This window comes from Primulina tabacum, chromosome 5 (genome assembly GCF_025594145.1).
Source record: "Primulina tabacum isolate GXHZ01 chromosome 5, ASM2559414v2, whole genome shotgun sequence".
Classification (NCBI taxonomy): Eukaryota; Viridiplantae; Streptophyta; class Magnoliopsida; order Lamiales; family Gesneriaceae; genus Primulina; species Primulina tabacum.
Genome location: NC_134554.1, coordinates 593529 through 619193, shown reverse-complemented (window position 1 = coordinate 619193; position 25665 = coordinate 593529). Strand labels below are relative to the sequence as shown.

At 34.5% G+C, this 25665-nt stretch overlaps 4 protein-coding genes and 2 pseudogenes across 10 annotated transcripts; 4 read left to right on the top strand and 2 right to left on the bottom strand.

Annotated features, from left to right (window-relative positions):
* The first annotated feature begins 3418 nt into the window (after nt 1-3418).
* LOC142545166 (uncharacterized) lies at nt 3419-7104 on the top strand. Its single transcript, XM_075652160.1, has 2 exons — nt 3419-6155; nt 6549-7104. The coding sequence occupies exons 1-2, from the start codon at nt 3440-3442 to the stop codon at nt 6998-7000; spliced, it is 3168 nt and encodes a 1055-aa protein (XP_075508275.1). The 5' UTR covers nt 3419-3439; the 3' UTR covers nt 7001-7104.
* On the bottom strand, nt 6958-13103 carry LOC142545167 (early nodulin-93-like). Of its 2 annotated transcripts, XR_012820233.1 has the most exons (5): nt 12923-13103; nt 12713-12774; nt 12500-12575; nt 12183-12420; nt 6958-7096 (listed from the first exon to the last, which is right to left on the bottom strand). XR_012820233.1 is itself a non-coding variant. In XM_075652161.1 (4 exons), the coding sequence occupies exons 1-4, from the start codon at nt 12975-12977 to the stop codon at nt 12335-12337; spliced, it is 279 nt and encodes a 92-aa protein (XP_075508276.1). In that variant the 5' UTR covers nt 12978-13103; the 3' UTR covers nt 12180-12334. The 2 variants fall into 2 exon arrangements, 1 of the variants encoding a protein (XP_075508276.1); XM_075652161.1 differs by lacking the exon at nt 6958-7096 and having other exon boundaries at nt 12180-12420.
* A 752-nt stretch (nt 13104-13855) lies between these two features.
* LOC142545165 (pentatricopeptide repeat-containing protein At4g17616-like) lies at nt 13856-15598 on the top strand (annotated as a pseudogene).
* LOC142545078 (pentatricopeptide repeat-containing protein At4g17616-like) lies at nt 15455-16048 on the top strand (annotated as a pseudogene).
* Nucleotides 16049-16668: 620 nt separating this feature from the next.
* Nucleotides 16669-19823, bottom strand: LOC142544521 (serine/threonine-protein kinase Aurora-2). Of its 2 annotated transcripts, XM_075651561.1 has the most exons (9): nt 19680-19823; nt 18706-18822; nt 18185-18331; nt 18015-18110; nt 17713-17808; nt 17530-17626; nt 17231-17348; nt 17034-17106; nt 16669-16933 (listed from the first exon to the last, which is right to left on the bottom strand). In XM_075651561.1, exons 1-9 carry the CDS (start codon nt 19710-19712, stop codon nt 16832-16834), a joined length of 879 nt encoding a protein of 292 aa, XP_075507676.1. In that variant the 5' UTR covers nt 19713-19823; the 3' UTR covers nt 16669-16831. The 2 variants fall into 2 exon arrangements, with proteins under 2 accessions (XP_075507676.1, XP_075507677.1); XM_075651562.1 differs by lacking the exon at nt 18706-18822 and having other exon boundaries at nt 19680-19817.
* A 3507-nt stretch (nt 19824-23330) lies between these two features.
* On the top strand, nt 23331-25609 carry LOC142545163 (calcineurin-binding protein 1-like). 5 transcript variants are annotated; one of them, XR_012820232.1, is made up of 6 exons: nt 23331-24061; nt 24170-24325; nt 24532-24666; nt 24782-25045; nt 25185-25244; nt 25346-25609. XR_012820232.1 is itself a non-coding variant. In XM_075652157.1 (4 exons), exons 1-4 carry the CDS (start codon nt 24017-24019, stop codon nt 24842-24844), a joined length of 399 nt encoding a protein of 132 aa, XP_075508272.1. In that variant the 5' UTR covers nt 23331-24016; the 3' UTR covers nt 24845-25609. The 5 variants fall into 5 exon arrangements, 2 of the variants coding, with proteins under 2 accessions (XP_075508272.1, XP_075508273.1); XR_012820230.1 differs by having other exon boundaries at nt 25185-25609; XR_012820231.1 differs by having other exon boundaries at nt 24782-25244.
* Nucleotides 25610-25665: the final 56 nt, after the last annotated feature.

Sequence of the window (25665 nt, the reverse complement as noted above, 5' to 3'; positions counted from 1 at the left end):
TAGAAAATGGGTCCATCCAGTGGGAGACAGTGGATCTTGCCAAATCTTAAAGAAATTGTGTTTCTTACGAGTAAATGAATTTGCCAAGAACGAACGTTCGGAATTGTAATACTTACACAATGTTTCTATCCTGTTCGATTATCGAATCAAGGGAGATTATTTCTACAGCCGAACAATAAAATAAATTTTCAATAATAAGTGACCACATCAAGATGAAACAAATAAAAGTCCTCAAAATTAGAATACTCAAATTCATTAAAATTATAAACACATAGGTCGCCACCTTAAAAGAATCATATTTATTTTTTTATTTTCTATTTTCTTGCTTTTGACAAATCAATACGATCTACTTGAATACTTTCTGGAAGAAAGTGTGTCCATTGCAAGAGGTATTGGACCCCACTCCAAGTATCTGAGTTGACTTCTCTTCTCTTGTCCTCTACAATAATTAACACACACACATATAATATATATTAATATTATATCTGAAAAGAAATTAGTTATCATAAAACGATATTATCCCTTTTCTTTTGCAATCCAACGCACGATTAATTTATATAAAATAGGAACAAAATTCCTTTTGTTTATAGACTATAGTTGTTAGAATGTTACTTGTACTAGACAGTGATTTATAATTGAGATCAGTATTATATAATTCATGTGGTAAGAATTAAGAATAAAATATTCTAGAATAATTAATTTATAAAAATATCGAATATGTACGTGTCATGTTGTAATGATAAAAGATGATGTTATTATTTATAGAGTATTGAATGTATATATACGCACACACACGCATACATAAATGACTTAAAAGCGAAGCATTTAAATCTGTTATTCTCCCGTCACAAATTATTATAGATGCAAATTTTAGATATTTTTTTTGAGTGATATTTAACATTCTGATTTAAAGAAAAGGGTTACACTTCTGCAGTTAAATATATTTTGGACTACATTTGGCTTATTGGTAATTGTAAGACAATGTTTGGTTGGAGGGATTAAGTGGGTTTATGATTTTTTAACCTATTTAATCTCATGTTTGGTAGAATTTTTATTTAATCAAGTCAATCCCTCCCATGAATGATTAGATTATATTAATTGTGATAAAATAATAATTCCTAGTCCCCTATGATTATTTATCTCACTCTAAATTCATTATAATTTTTCAATTTTACAATTATCCTAAATCCAAACTCATCACCACTTCCCTCCACCGACCGCCGGCCGACCATCCCCATTATATATTATATTATATTTCTATTTCAATCATTTTTTATCATTTTTTTCTTAATCATTTCATAATTTTATCCTCCAACCAAAGAAAAAATTTACAAAAGTTAGACTATATTTTGACCCACGTGTTGTTAACCGTATCTAATGATGAGACCTAATTATTTTTTTTATAATTAATTATCAAACAAAATATTGATTGAATTTAAATCTGTAGTAGAAAATGATTTAAAAAATTAAAAATAGATCAGATGGTTTTCAGGAAAATTTTGGGCATGACTTTCCTATAAATAAAACATGCAAAAAATTTAAAATATCTGTAAAAAAATGACTCAAGAAAGATCATGTTATATTTACAAACAATCATACATAAATACCAACTAGATACAAATAAAAAATTCACGAGCGTTGACAAAACTCACAACAACCTAAACTAAATCAAACTCACCATAACAACTATAAATAATCATACAAATACAAGATGCATCTCCCCGATAAATAGACTCTGACATAAAACTGACCAGACTCCAATATAATAAAAATATACTAATTGGGTGACTTTAACTCTTACAACCAAGTAATCATATCTCAATCACGAGCTCAATTTATAGACCTTCCGCCTGGTGCTGCAAAACTATTCGGATGACCTATCAATGGTGCCCAACAACAACCACAGTAGTCTGTAGTATAAAATATCGATGTTGAGATTCTGGTATGAAACAATTAAACAACAATAATGATATTTACAAATCATGTATAAACACATAATAAAATGAAAATATGCAATGTGTTAAACCGTTCTACCAAGTATGCGAGTTATGCCGTGCTGTGTCTAATATACACCCACGACTCGACCTCCATTCAGCAGATAACAATACAACATGAAGATACAATAACGAACAACGTATGATATCAATATTTCAAGTGCATATCACACATAAAATGCATAAAAAAAAATAGACAATCATAATTTCGGTATAAGAGATAACTTGACTGGAAAGTCATCTGGTGATTCCGTAATAACCACGTATGCCAGCAATACAATATAACAAGAGGAACTGGTCAAAAGAATGATAGAGCTCAACATGAATGTCATAATATTATGTTCTAAACTAAATGTCATAAATGTGTCAAATAATTGAACATAAAATCCACAAAGCATTTAACAAATTATATAATCCCTCGTAATTACATTAACAACTATAACAACACATAAATATGTTTAAAACATAATTTACATGTTACTGTCGTATGTTATCGAAATATAATATACATAAAACGACTTGAACAAAGGTCCAACAATTATCAAATTATTGTCAAAATCATCGACTTAAAACGATTAAATATTTACAAGATAGAATAAATTCGCCAATAAAAAAACAATAATTTAAATAATTCAATTATATTTGCAAAAGTACTAAAGTTGGAAATTTAACAAGTTGTTGAATATTTTTGAAAATTATAGTCGAATATTGAATTTAATTCATGAAATATAAAATTATTAGATTAATATGCAACTTTGTGAAATATTGAGAATATTGAATCGAAAATTTGATAATTAAATCGATAAATTGCATTTTTTTAAAAGTGAAAGAGTATTTATATTATGACAAAAATTTGTGTTAGACGGTCTCACATGTCGTATTTTGTGAGAGGGATCTCTTATTTGGGTTATCCATTAAAAAATATTAATTTTTATGCTAAGAGTATTACTTTTTAGACAAAAAATTGTGTGAGATGGTCTCACAGGTCGTATTTTGTGAGACAAATATCTCATTTGGGTAATCAATGAAAAATTATTACTTTTATACTAAGAATATTATCTTTTATGCTGAATATCGATATGGTTGATCCGTCTTACAGATAAATATTCGTGAGACCGTCTCACAAGAGACCTACTCTATTTTTTATTGTGAATATCGATATGGTTGACCCGTCCCACATATAAAAATTCGTGAGATCGTCTCACAAGAGATCTACTTTTATATTATATATTATAATATGAAAAGAATTAATTTCTTGATTTTTATGATTTTCATTTTTTTTAGAATTTGATACCGTGAATTTTGTTATTTGTCACATATAATCTCGTTACAATTTGTTAGTTTATATAATTTGTTATTTATTTTTTAAAATTTTGAACAAAATTGTACTTCCTATAAATAATTCTATCCGCTGTACTCTCCGACAGAATTTATAAATCCTCAATATGATCAATCCTTCCAACTTCATCGCACCAGGCAAAACATATCTTCTTCACCACCGCCACGTCCCGCGGTGCCGCAGCCATCAAATGGCGAATCCGCCCTCCGCCGGTTCTAAAAGTCCATTCTTATTTATCTTCCTCATCCTCTCCTCCGTACCCTTTCTCGTAATATCACAGTTCTTGCCGGCGGAAAGAGCCGTCCTCCTAAACCTGAAGCAAGAATTCGGAAACCCCGAAATCCTTCAGCCATGGAACTCCACGTCCTCCCCCTGCGAATGGACTGAGATTCAGTGCTCCCCTGGCGGCTCCGTAACTGGAATAATCCTTGAGAACTACGACCTCGTCGGATACATCCCCGATTCCATCTCTAAGCTCCAAAACCTCACTCATCTCAATCTCGCTTACAATTTTCTCCCGGGAAATTTCCCGACAGCTGTTTTAAACTGCTCGAAGCTTCAATATCTGGACCTCTCTCAGAACAATCTTGTTGGTAATATTCCGGAGGATATCGACGGGCTCAGATTTCTTGAGTATCTTGATCTCAGCTCCAACAACTTCACCGGAGATATTCCTCCAGAGATAGGGAATTTACATGAGCTGAAAGTATTGAATTTGCATATGAATCTGTTCAATGGGAGTTTCCCGAAGGAAATATCGAATTTGGTGAACCTTGAATTTCTGAGATGGGCTTATAATGACTTCTTGCCAGCGGTGATACCGCCGGAGTTCGGGAAGTTGACGAAAATGGAGTATATTTGGATGAAAGAAACGAATATCTACGGCCAAATTCCAGATAGTTTCAGGAATTTGTCAAGTCTGAAGCATTTGGATTTGTCTATGAATCAATTGGAAGGCGATATTCCCGGTGGGTTGTTCTTGCTGAAAAATCTGACTTATCTTTATTTGTATAATAACAGATTTTCAGGTTCCGTTCCTCAAGTGATCGAATCGTCGAGTATGGTTGAGCTTGATCTTTCTGGAAATAACCTGACTGGAAGGATCCCAGAAGATTTTGGGAAGCTGGAAAAATTGGAGATTTTGAATTTATTCGCAAATAAATTTTATGGAGACGTGCCTTCAAGCATCGGCATATTGCCAAGCTTGCGGAATTTTCGGGTTTTCAAGAATACTTTAAGTGGGCTATTACCCCCTGAAATGGGTCTGCACTCAAATCTCGAAGCTTTCGAGGTTAGCGATAATTTTTTCACCGGAGAGTTGCCGGAAAACTTGTGTGCCGGCGGTTCTTTATTTGGTGTGGTTGTTTTTCACAACAATTTAACCGGAGAGATTCCAAAATCACTTGGAAATTGTCACTCTCTGCGCACGGTGCAGTTGTATGGAAATAACTTTACAGGTGAGATTCCATTAGAGCTTTATACTTTGCAAAACATGACTGAAATTATGCTGAGTGATAACTCGTTTTCCGGGGGGATCCCTACTTGGGTAGCGGGAAATTTGACTCGGTTGGAAATCAGTAACAACAAGTTTTCCGGCGGGATTCCTGCCAAAATTTTGACTTGGGAAAGTTTGATCGTGTTTGACGCGGGTAACAATATGTTTTCTGGGCCGATTCCGGTGGAATTAACCAGTCTCAGTCAACTAACAACTCTGAAATTTGATGGAAATTTACTTTCTGGTGCACTGCCACCTGAGATCATCTCGTGGAAATCTTTAACTACATTGGATCTTTCTAGAAACCAACTTTCCGGTCCAATTCCCTCCAGTTTGGGTTCTTTACCTGACCTTCTTGATCTAGACTTGTCCGGCAATGAATTTTCGGGTGAAATTCCGCCTCAATTAGGCAATTTGAAGCTCACGTCTCTTAACGTGTCTTCGAACCAACTAACCGGTGTCATCCCGCGTGAATTTGATAACATGGCTTTTGGAAACAGTTTCTTGAACAACCCGAATCTCTGTGCCTCCAATCCAATCTCCAATCTTCCCAAATGTTGCGCCAAAATCCAAGAAACCAAGAAACTGTCGACAAGATTTCTTGCTGTGGTTCTAGTTCTGGCTGTGATCCTTTTCTTGATCACCATTTTGATGACCATGTTCTTGGTTAGAGACTACAGAAGAAAGAAGCTCAAACATGATCTTGCTACGTGGAAACTAACCTCATTCCAGAGGTTGTATTTCTCTGAAATCAATATTCTTTCAAACTTGACGGAAAGCAATATGATTGGAAGTGGTGGATCAGGGAAAGTGTACAAAGTTTCGGTTGATCGAGGAGGTGAATGTGTTGCTGTAAAGAGGATTTGGAGTGGCAGAAAGTTGAATAATCTACTGGAGAAAGAATTTTTGGCTGAGATTCAAATTCTTGGCTCAGTGCGCCATTCGAATATCGTGAAGCTCTTGTGTTGCATCTCTAGTGATGATTCGAAACTTCTCGTGTATGAGTACTTGGAGAACCAAAGTCTCGATAGATGCCTACATGGGAAGAAACGGAAAGGCTCATCTTTCAACACTTCTGTTCACAACGTTGCCTTGGATTGGCCAGCAAGGTTAAGAATTGCCATTGGAGCTGCACAGGGCCTTGCATACATGCATCACGACTGCACACCACCGATTATTCATCGTGATGTGAAATCGAGCAACATTTTGTTGGATTCTGATTTCAAGGCAAAAATTGCTGATTTCGGGCTTGCCAAGAATTTGATCAAGAGAGACCAGCCTAACACCATGTCTGCTGTTGCTGGTTCATTTGGTTACATTGCCCCAGGTAATAAATAATGTTACACAGTGTTTTAAACCAACTTTGCCCCCTCTCTAGCTGTCTATGTGGTCAAGCATGCGATTTGGCTGCAATAAAATCAATACGATTAGAGTCCCACTGTAACTATTAGCTATAGTTTTGGTACAGTACCTCATCCTTACGATTAATGTCGCATTCAAGATCACGCATTTGCTTCCAATGACTCGCAATATAGTGCCATTTTTGAGGTCTCATGTAGATGACTGTGGCACAACAATAGAAACGTTTATCTTTGGCTACGATATTCTGAGTTTTGTTGTTTGTATCAGCTATAGTTTTTTTTTATGGACAGTGAAGCATTTGATCATAGACGAGACACACCTGACGTACCATCTAACTATATGTCACTACTTTTTGCAGAGTATGCCTATACAACCAAAGTAAACGAGAAGGCTGATGTATATAGCTTTGGCGTCGTGCTGTTGGAACTGGTGACCGGGCGAGAACCTAACTGTGGGGAGGAGCACACAAGCCTGGCCGAATGGGCGTGGAGGCACTATGGAGAAGAAAAGCCGATTACTGATGCTTTAGATAGGGACATTCAAGAAGAACACTGCTTGGAAGATATGACAACTGTTTATAAAGTGGGGCTCATTTGCACCAGTGCATTGCCTAGAAACAGGCCTTCAATGAAAGAGGTCGTTCAGATTCTCCATCGGTGTAGATCTCTGGAGGTTTATGACGGAACAAAGACAGGAAAAGAATATGATGCGGCACCCCTTCTTCAAGATGACAAGTATCTAAGGAGCTATAGGTGTAATTCGAAGAAGCTGATGAATTTAAGCGACAAAAGTTCGGCGAGCCTCGTGTAATACAAAAAATGCCACGTGGATTGTAATAGTAGTGTTTTTTTTTTATGATTTAGATGTATATTTAAAGTTTTTACAGTAATAAATGTTGGAATTATTCTGTGGGCTCACATAATTTAATTAATTGTACATGGACAAGTTATCTAATAAAGGACCCAATAAAGTGATCTAATTAATTATGGGTTTTCAAAATATTAAATAAATTGGTATGTTCCACCTTATGTGTAGAAACCCAGCCCAATTAGGTCTTCTATGATGTGTTGAAGACTGCTAAGGTTATATAAGGTTATGGTCCCCAAGGCACAGAGAATATAATAGAGAATACATACGGCGTACGTATTCTAGATCTCTCTCCTTCTCCCATCAAAGGCAAAAATAAGGTAGTCGATTTTCTGTTGCCTTGGAAGAACCATAACTCTGACGCTAGATCAATCAATGGATTCTGGTACGTGTTTACTGTTATTCATATTTTCTGATAATTCGACATGAATTCCTGGCGTGTTGTGATATATGGATTTAATCACATGATTTATAGATTTATTTTATTGAATTTCCAACAAGTGGTATCAGAGCCACGTTCATGTTGAATTACGAGAATTTTTTTTTATTGATGGATCGAAACAGAAAAGTATGTTTCTTCTCAGATCTGAGACGATTTTCTTGTCTATAAATTTTTTTTGGATTCAGATATGATCTTTTAAATTTTTTGAATCTGGATCTGAATAAATTCATGTTCTTTGGATCTAGTATTTTCGAATTATAAATCCAAAATTCAGATTAATTTTCGGGAAAAAAAATCTGAAAATTCGAATTTTTTCGAATTCTGGAATTGAGCCGCCGGATTTTGGGCCAATCGAACGTTTTCCGGCCATTTTCCGACGACGATTGTTTGGGCGTTTTCTTTCCCATCTCCTGGCGCCTATATTAGTATGGTTTATCGATTAAAAACCGCCGCTACGTGATCGAATTTTGTGACTGAATCCTGGAAACTTTGGCCGCGCGAATTCCGCCCATTTTTTAAGGATTCCGATCGATTTATGGCTGATTGTTGGTCGGAGATGGTAGGGTAGTGGTCGGCCGTTGTAAGGAGATTCTGGGTCATGGTCGTCGTCGACTGTTTCGGCCGGAGGAGCTGGCGGCGGCGCTTTTTTGTTGGGATTAGGGTTTCGGGATTTGGGGATTTTTTGGTGATTTAAGGCCTTGTTTGATTTCTAATTTTGAACCAGATTTTGAAATCCAGAATTTTGACCATTTATTAAATTTTGACTTCCGCAATTCTGATTTGTGAAATTAAATTAGACTGCATGAAATAAAATTAAAATAGAATTATTCGTTATTTTATCGCCTTTGTTTATTTCGATAAAATATTTGTGGATGAATAATTATGAGGTGCAAATATTTTATTTCTTGCAAATTTGGTCTCCATGCTTTATTTGGCACAATTAAAGTAAATTAAATTTTCTTGTAAAAATTTTAGTTAAGTTGATATCTTGTATCTCAAATTTTATTAAATTTAAATTACATATTAATAAAGTGATTTTTTGAGATATGTAGATATTGTTCAAGTTCAAAATAAATTGTGTTTCAATTTATGCGAAAAATAGCCGGCTCAAAGGAAGACTATTTTTCGGCCAAATTTCAAACACAATAGATGATTTTAAAGTGTATCTAGATCTCTGGGGAAAATAATCGGCCCAAAGGAAGATTATTTTCTGGCCAGATTTTAGATTCAATATATCTTCTTCAAGTGCATTTATATCTATGCGAAAAATAGTCGGCCCAAAGGAAGACTATTTTTTGGCCAGATTGCAGACATAATAAGTGAAAAAAAAAAGTGTTTATATCTATGCAGAAAATAATCGACCCAAATGAAGGTTATTTTTTGGCCAGATTATAAGCACATAATTATGTTGTCTTAAAGCGTGTCAAAACTATGCAGAAATTAATCGGCCCAAATGAATATTATTTTTTTGCCAGATTGTAGACACATTATATGCTATTAAATTGTGTTAAATTTATGCGAAAAATGATCGGTCCAAAAGAAGGTCATTTTCTGGCCAAATTTTAGCACAACATGTGATACTAAATATGTGATAATTTCGGATTTATCTATGCATGCAATTGTCGGTCCAAAGAAAGACATATTGTTTGCCGGATTTATTATCAATATTTAATAATCATGATGTTTGAGTGTATCACTTACAAATTGTTATTTTTGTTCAAAGACTAAATATCAATATTGTACTAGGTACTTTTTTATGGGCCCACCACCAGCATGCTTATATCTTGTGATTTATTTAATTTAAATATATGCATGAGCTATGTTTTATTGTGAGTTTTTTGTTCTATTTTATTATAGCATCTTCAATATCTGCCAATCTGAACAACATTCCAGTACTTAATGGCTCAAACTTCAAGAAATGGAAGGAGCATGTTATGATAGTGCTCGGCTGCATGGATTTGGACTATGCGCTAAGGAAAGATCGTCCCGCACTTTTGACCAGTTCAGGAACTGCTGATCAAAAGGGTTCTTTGGAAAAGTGGGAGCGATCAAATCGCATGAGTCTAATAATTATGAAACATTTCATTCTAGATACTATAAGGGGTGCAATTCCTGAAGAAAATGATGTCAAAAAGTTCCTTACTCAAATAGCAGATCGTTTCGCTGCAAACGAAAAGGTCGAGACAAGTACTATTCTGAATAAACTTGTCTCAATGCGGTACAAAGAGAAAGAGAACATAAGAGAGTACATAATGGAAATGTCAAATCTTATGACTCGACTAAAAGCATTCAAGTTGGAATTGTCGGAAGACATAGTCGTGCATTTAGTCTTGATCTCTCTGCCTGCGCAATTTAATCAATTCAAAATAAGTTATAATACCCAGAAGGAAAAGTGGACTTTGAATGAGCTTATTGCGCAGTGCGTTCAGGAGGAGGAGAGATTGAAACAAGATATGATTGAAAGTGCTCACTTGACATCTAACTATCAAGGTAATTGCATCATTAAGAAAAAGAAATGGAGCAATAAGGAAGGAAACTCTGGGACTTCACATCATATGGAGCAACAAAAACAAGATAAAGTGATCACTTGTTTCTTTTGCAAAAGGACTGATAGGCATGTGAAGAAGGATTGTCCCAAATACGCTAATTGGCGTGCAAAGAAAGAGTTGCCTAAGGAGCCGGTTGCCAACTGATGGTGAAAGATACATCTTATGGAAAATGACAATAAAAATGTTGGTGTTTTTTTTTTAAAAAAAAACTTTATTTAGAAACTGAGTTTTTTTTATTTTCTAGTATTTGAATTGGAAAAACGAAATTTGATTTTAATTCATGTTTGTACAAATCAAGTTTTTCCTTTATCCATGTGGTATTTTCAGTTTTTCGAATTTCAAATATGTTTGGTATGAGTTCTTTGATTGATAAGCTTGATAAATTGAACATCAATATTTTAAATGATATTGACATTATGCAAGCATGAAATTTTGAAATTAAATGCAAATTAATTTCGTATGTTGACTTTAGTGGGAGTGAGTAAATTGAAAAGTCAACATTGAGAAGAATATATTGATGTTTATGTGTACATATGTGGTGGTATAAATTTTATCATGTGGTAATCTCATTCGGATTTATAGAGAACATTGTCTATGTTTTTAAGGGTCATATAATACCAAACATAGCATTGTGTTCACAAACCCCAGAATCCAATCAAATCATATCAGGGTATCCAAGGATCATAGCTAAACGTGCATGTCATGTATCGATGTATGCATCAAACGATGTGTGTTAACAAAACATTTATTTTATACATCGATATTGTGAACATCATTAGAATGTTGGGAAGATATTTAAGAAACCCGACATTTGATTAATAATCGGGTTATGCGGTACATAAAGTGAACTAAGGATTTTATGCTCACACATCGAAAATCTGACATTTGGAAATAGTTGGATATTTGGAATCCGAATAAAGTTGCGGAATTTTATCACCGATATTGATCATTGGTCTAAGAAACCATTGAGGATCAATTTTGATAATAAAGCCGCTATATTATACTTAAAGAACAACTGAAACTTGTCAAAGTCAAAATATATTGACATGAAGTTTCCAGTTGGAAGGAAATAATTGAGAGTAGTTATATGTCAATTGAGCATGTTATTGCAAACTCTATAATTGCGGATGCGGTTTTCATGGGTTGGCCACCCAAGATTTTTTGGGCATGTGACACACATTGGTGTTGTCCATATAGTTGATATGCATGTACAGTAGGAGTTTGTATTCGGTTTGAGCATTGACTCATTTGACATGATTTGAGTTTCTGTACAGACTAAGGTTTATTTGAATTACTCTGAAATAAAGTGATGTCTTTCATTGCGGTTTAGCATTTGGTTGAAAGTCTGTTATTGGACTCTTTGAGTCATTAGGAGGACCGGTTGAAAATGCATGTTTTATTCTGGGATCAAATTTATGTATTTCCATGCTACACATCCATATTTGATCTATGCTATTGATTATGCTAATATTGTGATCATTGATGGGTCTAGTGATTTTAAGTGTAGCGATGACTGCTTTGGTTCGATATTGGTATAATTGATAGACCAGATTGTTAAGGAATATTTTGGTTTAGATAGCAAGAGTTCAATCCAGTTTTTGCATGTACAATATCCGGATAACTTATGTGGCCCAAGTGGGAGATTGTTGGAATTATTTTGTGGGCTCACATAATTTAATTAATTGTACATGGACAAGTTATCTAATAAAGAACCCAATAAAGTGATCTAATTAATTATGGGTTTCCAAAGTATTAAATAAATTGGTATGATCCACCTTATGTGTAGAAACCCAGCCCAATTAGGTCTTCTATGATGAGTTGAAGACTGCTAAGATTATATAAGGTTATGGTCCCAAAGTCACAGAGAATATAACACAGAATACATACGGCACACGTATTCTAGATCTCTCTCTTTCTCCCATCAAAGGCAAAAATAAGGTGGTCGATTCTCTGTTGCCTTGGAAGATCTATAACTCTGACGCTAGATCAATCAATGGATTCTGGTACGTGTTTACTGTTATTCATATTTTCTGATAATTCGACATGAATTCCCGGCATGTTGTGATATATGGATTTAATCACATGATTTATAGATTTATTTTATTGAATCTCCAACAATAAACGTATGAAATACTCAAGAAATCCTGTAAGTACGTTCTTCCCATAGTTAAATTACAAGGAAAAAAGGCAACAATTACAGCCACTAATTAGCAAGAAAAAGAAAACAATTGAATAGATCAAAACTGCATTAGAATCTATCTCTAAAGCACCAATATGTGCATCTTCTCATGGCTTCATATCGTATCGAGCATTCTTTTTAGCTCCATGGAGGATGGTTTTGTCAGCATTAATGAAGAAAGCAGCAATGGATGCTGTAATTCATCCAAAAGAATCGAAAAATAATCAATGCATAAACGAATAATACTGGACAAGAACATGTCGCAAATGTACCTCCAGAGATGATGAGAGCTTGACCAGTGTAATTTATGCTTGCCTTGGCCCAGGGAATTGTACGAACTGCAGCCAACTGCATCGTGCATGCAGAAAAAATGTCCACATTTCTTAAAAGGTGTAATTTTTAATATTGAAATCTACACGCTGTGTGAGATGCTAGTTCGTTAGGTAATTCTCGCTCCCATTATATTTTTTTAAAAAATTACTTACTGTGGGTATAGCAGTGGCTACACATGTAATGAAAGCTGCCTTGAATCCAGCCTGCCAACCAGCTGCAAATTTGTGCCAAACATTCACATCCATGAATTGTCTTGTTATAGAATTCTTGGCAAGAAATCAATTTCGGTGCGAAAAAATTAAATCTTAAAACTTCATACATTATAAATGTAATAAATTGAATCAAACAAAATGTATTTGTACCTTGAATGCAATTTTCGGCTGTTACAATCTTGGCTTCTTTGCTCGAGGATGTCATGCTTGCTTGTGTTTTCTTTCCTCAAATAATGTTAGGTTCTTGAACAGAAATTGATCAGAGAATAATAATTAGCACATAAAATAAGTGGAAAGCTCAGCAAAAGATATGGAGATGGTAAATTAATGGACGGTGTTAAGTGTTGGAAAGAACACAAATCTCTCCCTACCATAGACACCTTTAACTCAATCAAACTTCACTCACTCTCCTGATTTTTATTTGGGCCAAATTTTATATAGCATGAATAAATATTTTTTTCAAAATTTTAATGAGTGGGTCTCTTGTAAGACGGTCTCACGATTTTTTATCTGTGAGACGGTTCAATCCTACCGATATTCATAATAAAAAGTAATACTCTTAGCATAAAAAGTATTACTTTTTTATGGATGACCAAATAAGATATCCGTCTCATAAAATACGACATTTGAGACCGTTTCACACAAGTTTTTGTCAATTTTAATTTAGTTCTTGTATGATTAACTTGCAATTGAAGCATATTTAATGTTTACACGAGTAAGTTATACATATGTTAAAACAATTTTATTTAATTAAAATTGACATCAAATACATGAAAACAGTTTCAAGAAATCCAGATAAATTATTTATAAACAAATCAATCATAGTAAGTGAAAAAAACGAAGAAGAAGAATATTTTGGTTATATAAATATATATTTTTTTCAAAAGATTCTTTATTATAGATATCATGTTATATCAGAATTTCTATAATTATTTTCAATGATATAAGAAAACATTTTAAATATAATATAATAATTTATTTAATATTTCTAAAAAAATTAAAAATTGATTTTTATAAAAGAAACATAAACTCGAGATAAGAATAATGTAAATTTTGAATTAAATTTTCCACGAGTTCCTAATTTCGTAAATTCGTAATCCCTTGATTTTCTCCTGTTATGAGAACGAACTTCAGAGTGAAAATGGGAGTTGGGGAATATTGACAACAGTACAGCATGCCCAGAATGAACTTGGGGTTCGGTGAATCTGCTGATGGGAAGTAAAGATTTATTAAAGGAGATATCTGGAAGGGACGTGCTAAAATCGCTGCTTTTGGTTCCACTTCCTGCAGGTTCTTTTTTTTTCAGTTTTTAAAAATCAAAATTCCTGTACTTGTTTCTGTTTGAGGAATATAAAGAAAGTTTACATCCAGAGGAAGAAATTTTTTTATGGTTTATCGGTGATCTGGAGAGTTATTTTTTTCTGAGATTGAAATTGCTCTGCATGTGTTTGAATCGGTGCTTATGTTACGTTTGCTGTGTGAGAGTCTGCATATGGACTTCAGAATATTGATGGTTAAATGATATTAGCAGAAAATCATGCTGCTAATGGAGCAAGGGAAGCTGGATTTGGATGATGTTGTCGTAATGAATATGTAGAGTGACATTTTTTGGCTTAATTTATGATTCGAACATCAATCAGAGTTAACCATAGGGGAATCCTGAGTTTGATATTTGGTGGAAAATTTGCATTTAGCCGTGATATTAGGAGTTTTCAGCTGTTGGACGGATGTGATAAACTATACCCTTTTCTCCATATTTATCTATTATTGGTGCAAAGCCAGGAAACTACGGTCGAAAGGATCATCTCGCTCAATTTTTATGCGAAATGTTTTCCCTGTCAGACTCTTGTGTCAAATCTCACAAGTGAATTGTCTTATTCGGCTGACTCTAAATGACTTCGTAGAGCTTTTGATTTAATTCTTTCTGTTTCGACATAGAAGACAATGTCCCTGCAGCCTGACTTGACTACGAAGTTCGTGCTTTCTTTGACAAGGGCTCAAATTCCTGCTCAAGCCTCGAGCAATCTTAGATTGAGGCTAGAGGAAAAAATTCTACCATCACTTGATGTATTGCAAATAGTCTTTCTACGTTTAGTGAAGATGCAGATTTGAACTCTTTTAGCAGCAATTTTTTTTGGGGCGAAATCTGTGATTGTTTTCAGAAGTTAAATTCAAACAAATCAGCTCAAACAGAGTTGACAAAGCCCAGCGTGACCATTTCTAACCATATTCTTGATGCTTGTGTGAGGTTTGGATCACCTTAAAAGGATCAGCAGATTATTGAGCTGATGCCAAAAATAGGAGTTGTTGCGGATTCTCAGACTGTTATTATTATTGCCAGGATCCAGAAATGAATGACATGAGAGACGAGTTAAAGAAATTGAAGAATTATATTGATTCAGTTCCAGTCACTTTGATCCTCCAATATCGGCAGTTTTATGACTGTCTGCTGAGCTTGAATTTTAAATTCAATGACACTGATGCTGCTTTTGCTCTCTTGCTGGACATTGTGGATGTTGCAAGTCAAATCCGATTCAAAGCGGTGAGAGAGCACTACATAGGTTATGTGCCGTCTCAATTGGATCGACTTTTGCATTTTATTACGATAAAAACATGTTCAAAGAAGCAGGACTAGCAAGACAAATCAGGAGGATCCACCCTGATATAAATGTTTCTGATACAATGCTCTTCTCCTCAGATATTCTAGTAAGTCTGAAGAAACCAGGACTTCATATTTGAAAGAGCTCACTTCATTCTGCAATCAGATTTAGCAGAATCCATCACCCATACTATAAGAGTGGAGGATCGATGGTTTTCCCAATGGTGTACGAGTATAATTCTTCTATCTACTTCTTTACAAAGGCCAAAATGATAGGAGATGCCATAATGACATACCGTAAACTGCAAGAGAAGAACATCCAGCCCACCACAGCAACTTTTGCTATATGATTTGTGGATATTCTTTGTTGGGAATGTATCACGAAATCACAATCTTATGGGGTGATATCCAGAAGAGCATGTCGAATCAGAATACAGTACTTAACAGAGGTCTGTACGAGCTATTGTTGTTAAATTTTATTCAGGGTGGCTATTTCGAAAGGCTAATGGAGGTCATAGGATTTATGTCGAAGAATAGCATGTACCTAGATAAGTGGAACTATAAAACAGAGTTCGTGGCGGTGGGATCTTTATTGGAAATTATCTATGCCTGATACTAGAAATGAGACTCAAAGCCGGAGGATTGAGCATGTTCAGGCATTTAGAAAAGAGTTGTGATACATATACATCAATATGTGTACATCAATTATTATAGGGATCTTTATTGGAAATTAACCATCTCTGATGCTGGAAACGAGAAACAAAGCTGGAGGATTGAGTACGTTCAGGCATTTAGCATCATTCTTTAGAAAATAATGGGTTGGCATGAATTGAAATCCACAGGAAAGTATTTGATGTATGGAACTCTTGTTTTTTTGCAGCCAATTAATTACCATAATCGTCTATTTTTCAAATGAAAAAGGCAATTGAGATTTAATGTGCAGTTTTTTTTCCAAAATGCAAATTTCACCACCCTCAGAGTTAATTAATCACCACCATCTTAATTCGTTTTGCGCAATTAAATCACCTCAGAGTCAATCTCTTGTTGTGGCAAGGCTGTCGTCTTTGACTTATTATCAACCGAGATGTTACTATGTCACTTTGGCTAATAAATTTAATCAAGTTGATGACACGGAAAAATAAAAGGTTAGCCAAAACAAATTACGAGTCATTTTTATATTTTACATTTCTGTCAATTGTTTCCTAGGGTGCGTTTTGTTGGTGCAATTGAATTTTTAGTGATAGATGGATAGCACAGAATTATACTCACAATTTAATTAACATATAACACCAGAAAATAATAATTTAGAATTATGATGATGAATCATCAGTTCACTCAATTTAAGGATGATGCACCGGAATTACAGATCAATTTTACAAAGATATAACGGGTCAATGTCAGGTTTTGGGGGACGTAAATTTCGGACGATTGGAAGAAAACGGTAGACGCCAAAAATTGGTTCAACCTCTGTAGACGCCTGATGGATCAGCATTTTGCACAATCCATGGATGCTCAAGTAGCTTGTGCAGAGGCAGACGCTGTGAAGATTCCTTGACGAGCATCTGTTGTCAACAAAAGTCAGAAGCAAATACGGACTTAGGCCAAAGATCCCACCCACACTTTAAACAGAGTATGTGAGAGAGCGGAAGTGATCTAACGTACCTGACTTATGAGCTCTTTGGCCAGTGATGAGATAATAGGCTTGGGGGGGAATTTAAATTCCACCTGGATAATCCTGCACGTTACATAGCCAAAATGTAACATGTAAAGGGACAAATAAATAGCACGCATCATTTAAATCTTGCCATTTCGAAACAGACTAATGTATTTTCAGCATTGTGAATTCGGAATTCATTTACCTTTTATACGTATCTGAATGTTTTTTCTCTTCGAAAGGGGGCACCCCATACAGAAATTCGTAGCAAAGGACACCAAGACTCCAAATGTCCACACTTGCGTCATGCTCCACAGTCTCCACTGTAGAAACAAATAATGTATAGGATTAACCATCAAACTAGAAATTCATATGTTGTCAAAGAAAAAAATTAACACGTTCATCCACTTAATAACTTAAATGTGCAACATAGTAGTCCGAAAATCATCCCACCAATCCTGAATCATGCACCGATAACACATTCTTATTAGGAAAAGCATATACCCATCTCGGGCGGAAGATAATCTAAAGTTCCACACATAGTCCGCCTTCGATTGAATGTGTGCACAGACCAACCAAAATCTGCAATTTTGAGCTCACCCTGACGGACAACACCAAAGAAGTGAGAAAAGGCAGCAGCACTTTCTGATAAATTAGAGAAGAAAATAAACAAAAACCAAAAATTACCTGTGCCCCAACCAAAAGATTTTCTGGTTTAATGTCTCGATGAATCACGTGTTTTCCATGACAATATATAAGCGCACGAGCTAATGAAGCGACATACTGCTCATAGCGTCCAATAAACATATGAAGAAAACCATTGCACATCTTGTCAGATCATAGCTAAAATGTGCACTGAGGAAACTAAATCATTCCTACCATGGGCATGATTGAAAATCAAGATAGGTATTAAAATTCAAGCTGTTCGACTAAGGTATAAGGTGTAAAAGAGAAATAGAAAGGCTGAAGCACTGATAGAGAGGACTCACCGTAGCAGCACGTCTTTCACTAAAATATTTGCACTTCTGCAGCTCTTTGTAGAGTTCTCCCTTGGCAGCATATTCCAAAATCAAATAAACTCGTTTCTGTGGATAATTGATTATCGTCAACTCTTGAACAGATTTTATTTAATGCATAAAATAAAGAAAAGCTCTCATGCCTGGTCATAAAAATAACCATAGAGTCGCAATATGTTTGGATGTCGAAGGTGGCTCTGTATTTCAACTTCACGGCGAAGCTGATGCTCGACCTGAGACTGTTTCAGCTGGCTCTTAAATAGCACCTTCAGTGCAACTATATGATTGCTCTGCTTTTAAGAAAAAAGAGGTTAGTTTCATTTCTACAAGAAATATTCAAAATTTTATTCACCAAAGTTCCTTTTTCTTTTACTACACAATACCATTCCTTAAAAAATGAAGTTAATTTCCACTGTTAATTCCTTACCTAATTTGTTTTCATTTTTCGAAAAGCTCATGCCCCAGTAGTGAAAAGTTACTATTTGAATCCCCAAACTAAAAATGTTGCTTAGTCAATAAATCGTATGTACTTGAAATGTTTAATGTCTAGCACCACTCAAAATCAAGAAAAATGAGATGATGTAAAATTTAATGTTCGAGATAAATGGAAGTCATCCATCAGTGTTCAATGGAAGAGAAAGCTTCCTGATTTGAGTAGACTCACCCTCTTTTCCCTAGCTAGATATACATGCCCAAACTTTCCTCTACCAAGAGGCTTTCCAATGTCAAAATCATTGATAGTCCACCTTATTTCCTCTGCTGTTGTGCTCTCTGACGAAGCCTAGAGCAAAATGGAGAGCATCATCATATACTCAAGCACATTTATAATCGGTGCACAGATATAGGGAATGCCACTCGTACAAGCATATTCTCATATAGGTGTCAAGTTTATCATACTAGAAAACCAAATTTATAACGTAGACTCCTTAGTTTAAGTAGGTAAAGAAAAACTAATATGAAAGAAATTAATCATCAGAATTGCACTTGACGGCAAACAAAAACCCGAACTCACAACAATGAATTCCTTTGTGCAATATAAGCTCTGAGGGTCCACATTCAATCCCTCAAACGCAAGGCGATCCGAGTCATTTATCTCACATAGATCTACCCAGCATAGACTAGCAATTTTCACATATGGTACACAAATATATCATAATAAATCTACATGCCAGATCCCCAGCCAAACCTCCTTTTCTCACAACAATCACGCAGCAATATGGAATTGCGAACTCATAATCTTAGTTTCTTTGTTTCTTTTGTTTCCCTTGCATTAAACAAAATAAGATGAACCGAAGCCAAAAAGAATAGCTTAACCAACTAAAAACGGCTAATCCTCATTCTCCTTTTCTTCGCTGGATTTTTTCCCTTATTCTTTCCGGTAAAATTAATCTTTATATTCCAAGAACGTCACAAAAATGTCCACGAAAAAGACCGAGACATCCTAGAACCGAAGCCAAAGTTTTCTCAAACAAAAGAGAGCAAAATTAAGAAAGAATTCCAAATCTCACAGAAAAGACGAGAAATCGCAAAATCCTCGCCACTTCTTCGTAAACAAAACTTCAAGAGAAGGAAAACGAAAACAAAAAGACAAAATCTCCAAGCAAATTCCTGAAAAAGGAACGGCATTGGCTCTATTACCTTGTGTTCTTGCTGAGACTCGTCGATCGCCATTTCACACGCACTCACAACGCTCAGAATGTGAGAGAGAATTCGGGGAAGGCGAACGGTGCGATGCTGATTTTGATTTGAAATTTAAGGGATAGTATAAAGAAGGTATTATTTGTCTATTTATTTATTTATTTATTTATAATTATAATTTACGCAACGGTCATATTGCCCAAGTGGATGGTTTTGCATTTCAACAGCGAAACGAGTTCAAGGGATGAGAGCGTCAGACAATTTTGTCCGTAGTTCAACGAATATCTTATTTATTATGTGATATTCATTAAACAAATTAATTTTTTTCAGAATAAAATATATCTCAATTATACACAAGCATTAATTTTTCCTTGAAGACCTTCAAAAAGTTCATAATAAAAAATGACAAAGGTAATAATATTTTGAATAACTCTCTTGTGAGACGGTCTCACGAGAGACTTATATGTGAGACGAGTCAACCCTACCAATATTCACAATAAAAAGTAATACTATTAGCATAAAAAGTAATATTATTGGCATAAAAAATAATATTTTTTAATGAAGGACCCAAGTAAGATATTCATCTCACAAAATACGACCCATCAGACCGTTTCACACAAGTTTTTGTACAATATTTTTATCGAAATACTATTAATGACTGAAACATTAAATATTTCAATTCGATACACGGCATAAAAATTATTTAAGAGAAAGCCGGGCGGCATCCTAAAATATAATTCGCACTTAAATTTACATTTTACAATATATCAAAGCTAAAACTTCCAGTGCCAAACGCAATCATAGGATTAAATTTTGAGAGGAAAAAATGTGGTATAACTATGACTGTTTGTTAACAAAATACGGGGCAAGAAACGATGGAACGGCAAATGCAAACATGAGGCAAAACAATACCAGAACTGCAACATATCAAGCCTGATGGGGAATAAATTCATTGAATCCGAGTCTCTTTAATCCATATTTGGCTCGATCCAAACAGACTCAAAAGTAACTTCTGACTACCAATCAACCCTACAATCATATTCTCAAAACCCTAATTTCATTACACCTCGTCCATTTCAACATACAAAATACTAAAGTCTGAATTTTACACCAATGAACTGTGACCGTTATCAAAACTAGTAGTTCATATTAGTTCAAGTTACATGATAGTGTACATAACTAAGAAAAAATTACAATTTTATTTATATAAGTTGATTTGGATTTTAGTTTTGTAACTTGACAATATTTAATTTTTATAGATCAATATTTTTTTGGTCAATTTTTTAGCAATAAGCCAATAAATATCAAATATTGCTTATTTGACACTGATGGTCTCATACATAACTCATGTAGCGTATTTTAAACATATATTACACACAATAAAATAAATCTAACCAAAAAAAAAAGAATAATAACTCAAAACGACTCTCAACATTTCAAATTTTGAGGGAAAAAGTTTATTGTTTCACTTTATTTTTGCTTACATAGATTTTAATGTGTATAATATAAGTTTTATCCTCATTATATGATATATGTATAAAAGTAGTACCAAATAAGTAATATTTGATGAATTTAGTGGTTTTGGGGAAAAAAACAAAAAAAATACAAGTTATTTGGTGAAAATCAAACATTGACAAGTTATAATATTAAAATCCAAGACATGCCAATTTGCTGGACCAAAATTGCAACTTTCCCCGCATAACTATATTCTCAATTATCGGGTCGGGTACCGTCAAGTTCGGGTTCATCATGTCGAGTAATTGACTAGTTTTTTAGGGGATAAATAAATGCGTACGAACCCTATGTAAACATTATAATTTCCATATAACCCCCTGAATTTGTTTAATATGCTTAATGATCCTTGCGTATTTGAAATATTAATTCAGATGTCCCCGATCACAATCTTGTATTTGCACACTTGGAGGATGCAAGTGTTTCTTGTATTTTACCAATTTTGTTGCATCAACTTCCAAAAATACCCGTCAATTATTTGATCAGTGTGATCTTAGAACAGTCGCAAGAGAGAGTAAAATCACAAATTGTAAAGTGGAATAGTGGTTTAGAAAGGAGAATGCTTACGCCATGATTCGAGAAGGAAAGTCTTAAATTTAGCACTTTAGGAGTTGTAGAAACGTTTTTATATTTAACACGCTTTATTCTTCTCTTGTATATAAATAGGCGGTAGCTTAGATAGGAGGGTGAGCTTTTCTTAGATAATAAAATGGTTATGGAAAACAGGTGAAAATTTTCACTGTCAATTCACGTGTCATGCATTCGATCTCCACTTTCATTTTCAACAGAAAGCACACAGTGATGTCGATGAGGCTTCGATTGCAAGGGTAGAGGATTATTTGTGACCTAATTTAAGAGTTTTGAAGGGGAATGGAAATCGTCGGCGACAGATTTTAATTGATTCAAGAGGGAAAGTGTAAAGACAATTGGAAAAAAGCTAATATAAATGACGGACTAACGCAGGATATTCTAAAAATGGGGTACTGAACAATAAAGTTTCTATGACTTGGAGGACCCAGTTGATAATTATCCCAAAATTCAGTACACAGTCGCAAATAACTATCAGGCATACCGGTGGGTGCGGTGGGTTTTTTCAGGTTAGGATAGTTATAATAAGCGGGTATCCAACATATCTGGTAGGAAAAAAAAATACCAAACTATGATTCAAATAATATCGAATACCTGACATCGAGTATCGGATAAACCCATTATTTTTTATTTTAAAAAAAAGTGTCATGATTTATAACAAATATCATAAATAGAGATGTCTTTAGAATATATAATATATATTAGAGTCTCGTGTGAGAGGATTTCACGTATCTATATTCGTGAGATGATCTTATTGATTTATATCTTTTAGACGGGTCGAATCGATCACAATAAAAAAATAATTCGTCTCACAAAATTGACGCTGGAGAAAGTCTCGTATGAATTTTTTGTGTATAGATCATCTATTAGTTACATTAGTTTAAATAATTGGTGAAAATTTAATTTGCTATAAAAAAAATTATTATATTTAAATTTGGGTCCCAAATGAGATGATAAGAGGAAATGAAGTATAAATAATCCATCGCTTTGTTTTTGGGAAAATAAATATCGTTTGTCGTATTATACGTAATAGAAAAAAAATACACGTTTACAAGGCATTTCGAATATGTTATTGGAGCGTTGTTTAATTAACGAGCGAGCGACAACAAGTAACTTTATCCCATTTGGTGATATTTATACTAAAGCAAAAACTCATGTGAGACGGTCTTAAGGTTGTATTTTGTGAGACGAATCTCTTATTTGGGTCATCCATGAAAATTTATTACTTTTTATTCTAAGAATATTAATTTTTATTGTGAATATCGGTAGGATTGATTCGTCACAGATAAAATTTGTGAGATCATCTCACAAGAAACTTACTCTTATACTTAATATACTTAAAATATATTTACTAATTATCATGAAATTGTGGGATATTTTATATTATATTTCAATATGGACTCTATATATTTTTCAACCGAAAAATAAAATGATATTTTTAAATAAAAGTAAACAAATTTGGTTTCAATATTTTTTAAATATTATGATTTTATATAATTGAATTAAAATCATTTTTATAATTTATATTTTTTGTATAATAAAAATTTGATTTTTTTGTGGAGAAAAATAATGTTCTGATTGAAAGTAGATTTTATTCAATATAATTTACCGTCTGTTTCTTCCTTTCCGTTTTTCCTGCTTTGAAGAGCTCCTCCATATCAATATGGCTCAGTATCCTTTTGTTGTGCCATGATCAGAATATACGAGATAATGCTTCTAGAACTCTGAATTTACTTTGGCGTGCTGCACTGGCTAAACTTGGAAGGGTTCTAAGAAGTAAGAACCATACGCAAACATTTCCCCAACCACCCGATTTGATGTTTTGGCTGGAAATGCAATTGATAAGTTCTTAGACGATCCTGTGAAAAGCTCTTGGAGGAGGCTGAATCAAACGGCTTTCTGGATTCCACGATGAAAATTATGTTTTCAGAGAATTCATTTGGTAAACAACAACACATCATATCAGTAGAAAGGTTATATACTGAGATTGTTGATTCCGTCAAATTTTTAGATTTCATGACTGTCACTTGGAGCTTAATTCACTACATCATAGCTGTTTTGGTTTCAGTTCTGACCCTTACCTGGAAATTTATTGCAACCTGTATTATCTTCTCGTTCAGTCCGAGGAAATGAGCACTACTGATAAATGGGCTGGTTTTGTTCTGACATGAAAAGGAGGAGGGGAATTTTTACAGCAGAATGTAAATCTATTCAAATATGATTTGCTGTATAATCCCATGCGATTTCAAAGTTGGCAAAGGCTTGCCAATTTATATGATGAGGTAAAGCTTATGACATTCTTCTTTCCTGACAACTTAAAAGGCAATAGGAGGGAGGTCAAGTGATCCAAGCTTGATGATATCTAAAGTTTATGGTACTTTATCTTGCAGGAGGTGGACTTGCTGCTTAATGATGGCAGTAAGCAAATAAATGTTGTTGGTTGGAGGAGAAATTCTAATTTACCTCAGAGAGTTGAGGCAAGTCGAAGAAGGAGCAGAAGGTGTTTATTGATGACTTTTGGTTTGGCGAAGACAGCAAGTCAACAGGTTTCATTCCCTTTCTAACACTGGCTATTTTCATATTGCGATGATAAGAACCTCATGCTGGCTGGCTATATCTTTGGTAGAATATACTCTGCAGATGTGGTTCTGTTGGATTATGGATTGTGTTGATTTTTGAGCTGATCCCTGTAATTACCATGTTGTACAACTCTTCTTCATTGTTTGCTACTGCTTTTTTTAATTGCTATCAGGGGGAGATACATGAGTCATTGGCATTAGTGTACCATGATACGGTGGACTTCAGAACGTTGTACCATTCTATGATCAAGGATCGATTATACCCTAAAAAGACGCACCATAGAAGATATTTTGCGAGAATGCTCCAAGTCAGTTCGAGAATGCCTTGAAACACAAGTATATTTCATCCTCTTGAATCCTGATATGTCTAATGTTTTCTTTCCATAATCTGATCATGCTACCCATCTATTAAAAAATTTGCAGGGAAGATTGGTCTCATGCATTTTATGTGAGGAAACTTTGAACTTGGGTACTCTCATGAAATAGTGTTCTCATATTACATCAAGGCTATTGATTTAAATCCATCAGCTGTAGGTAGATCCATTCTACAGAACGCACCACGGCTGAAGTTACTCTGCAAAGGTGGGAAGCAAGATGAAGAGGTCTTAAAGGTTCTAATCTAGTACACTTGATGTGATGATTTTTCTGAGGTCTGTAAACGCCTTTACTTCTCCTATAACTTTAAAGGTTAGGTTACTTTCTTCCAAATTATTTAATTCAATTCATTTTCATTCCTTGAGGTTTATATCATTTTCAATATTCACGAGAACTGAAATATTCGTGCTTTGGTACTGAATTGATTCTTGATTGGTTGTTTCCAACTCAGGCCCAAAGTCAAGATTAGATGGTTCTTCTGTCGATAAAAAAAAATTGGAACATTCAAACGGTAAAATCAAAGCACAAACTTTCAGATCAAAACCCACCTTTCTTTTCTTGATTTGTATACAGTTGATTGATGTCTTTTCCTACTATTCTCAGTCACTGCAGATATGTTCCACTCTGGTGAGCATTCTTTCCAAAAATGGAATATGAAAGCAATGTATGCACATTAGGTTAAGCAATTTCCACAGTGGGATTTGGGAGTCTGGGACTTTTCAAAGTCTGATTCTAGTTTTCACCAGTATCGGTTGGCTCTCAGAGGGTACCGGAGATGAATCTGATGTCTTTCATCGAGCAGCAGTAAGACTGAATGGTCACTTTCTCTCACAGAATGAGCCTTCTTTGAGAAGCATCATCAACCACTATCTATGCTAGAAATTAATTTTTATTTTTATTTTTTTAAAAAAGATAGCTTCTTCTGGCAGCCT

Bases quoted from the DNA above. Each gene is read 5' to 3' on its own strand.
- LOC142545167 (XM_075652161.1), bottom strand. From the start codon at position 12,977: ATGACATCCTCGAGCAAAGAAGCCAAGATTGTAACAGCCGAAAATTGC. The intron at 12,576-12,712 runs GTAAGTAATTTT...TGCACGATGCAG, and splicing joins TAGCCACTGCTATACCCACA to TTGGCTGCAGTTCGTACAAT. The intron at 12,421-12,499 runs GTACATTTGCGA...GATGAATTACAG, and splicing joins AGCTCTCATCATCTCTGGAG to CATCCATTGCTGCTTTCTTC.
- LOC142545163 (XM_075652157.1), top strand. From the start codon at position 24,017: ATGCGATTTCAAAGTTGGCAAAGGCTTGCCAATTTATATGATGAG. The intron at 24,326-24,531 runs GTTTCATTCCCT...AATTGCTATCAG, and splicing joins CGAAGACAGCAAGTCAACAG to GGGGAGATACATGAGTCATT. The intron at 24,667-24,781 runs GTCAGTTCGAGA...AAAAATTTGCAG, and splicing joins ATTTTGCGAGAATGCTCCAA to GGAAGATTGGTCTCATGCAT.
- LOC142544521 (XM_075651561.1), bottom strand. From the start codon at position 19,712: ATGGCGATCGACGAGTCTCAGCAAGAACACAAG. The intron at 18,823-19,679 runs GTAATAGAGCCA...ATTTTGCTCTAG, and splicing joins AGTCTCAGCAAGAACACAAG to GCTTCGTCAGAGAGCACAAC. The intron at 16,934-17,033 runs GTACGTTAGATC...TGTTGACAACAG, and splicing joins CCAAAGAGCTCATAAGTCAG to ATGCTCGTCAAGGAATCTTC.
- LOC142545166 (XM_075652160.1), top strand. From the start codon at position 3,440: ATGATCAATCCTTCCAACTTCATCGCACCAGGCAAAACATATCTTCTT. The intron at 6,156-6,548 runs GTAATAAATAAT...TACTTTTTGCAG, and splicing joins ATTTGGTTACATTGCCCCAG to AGTATGCCTATACAACCAAA.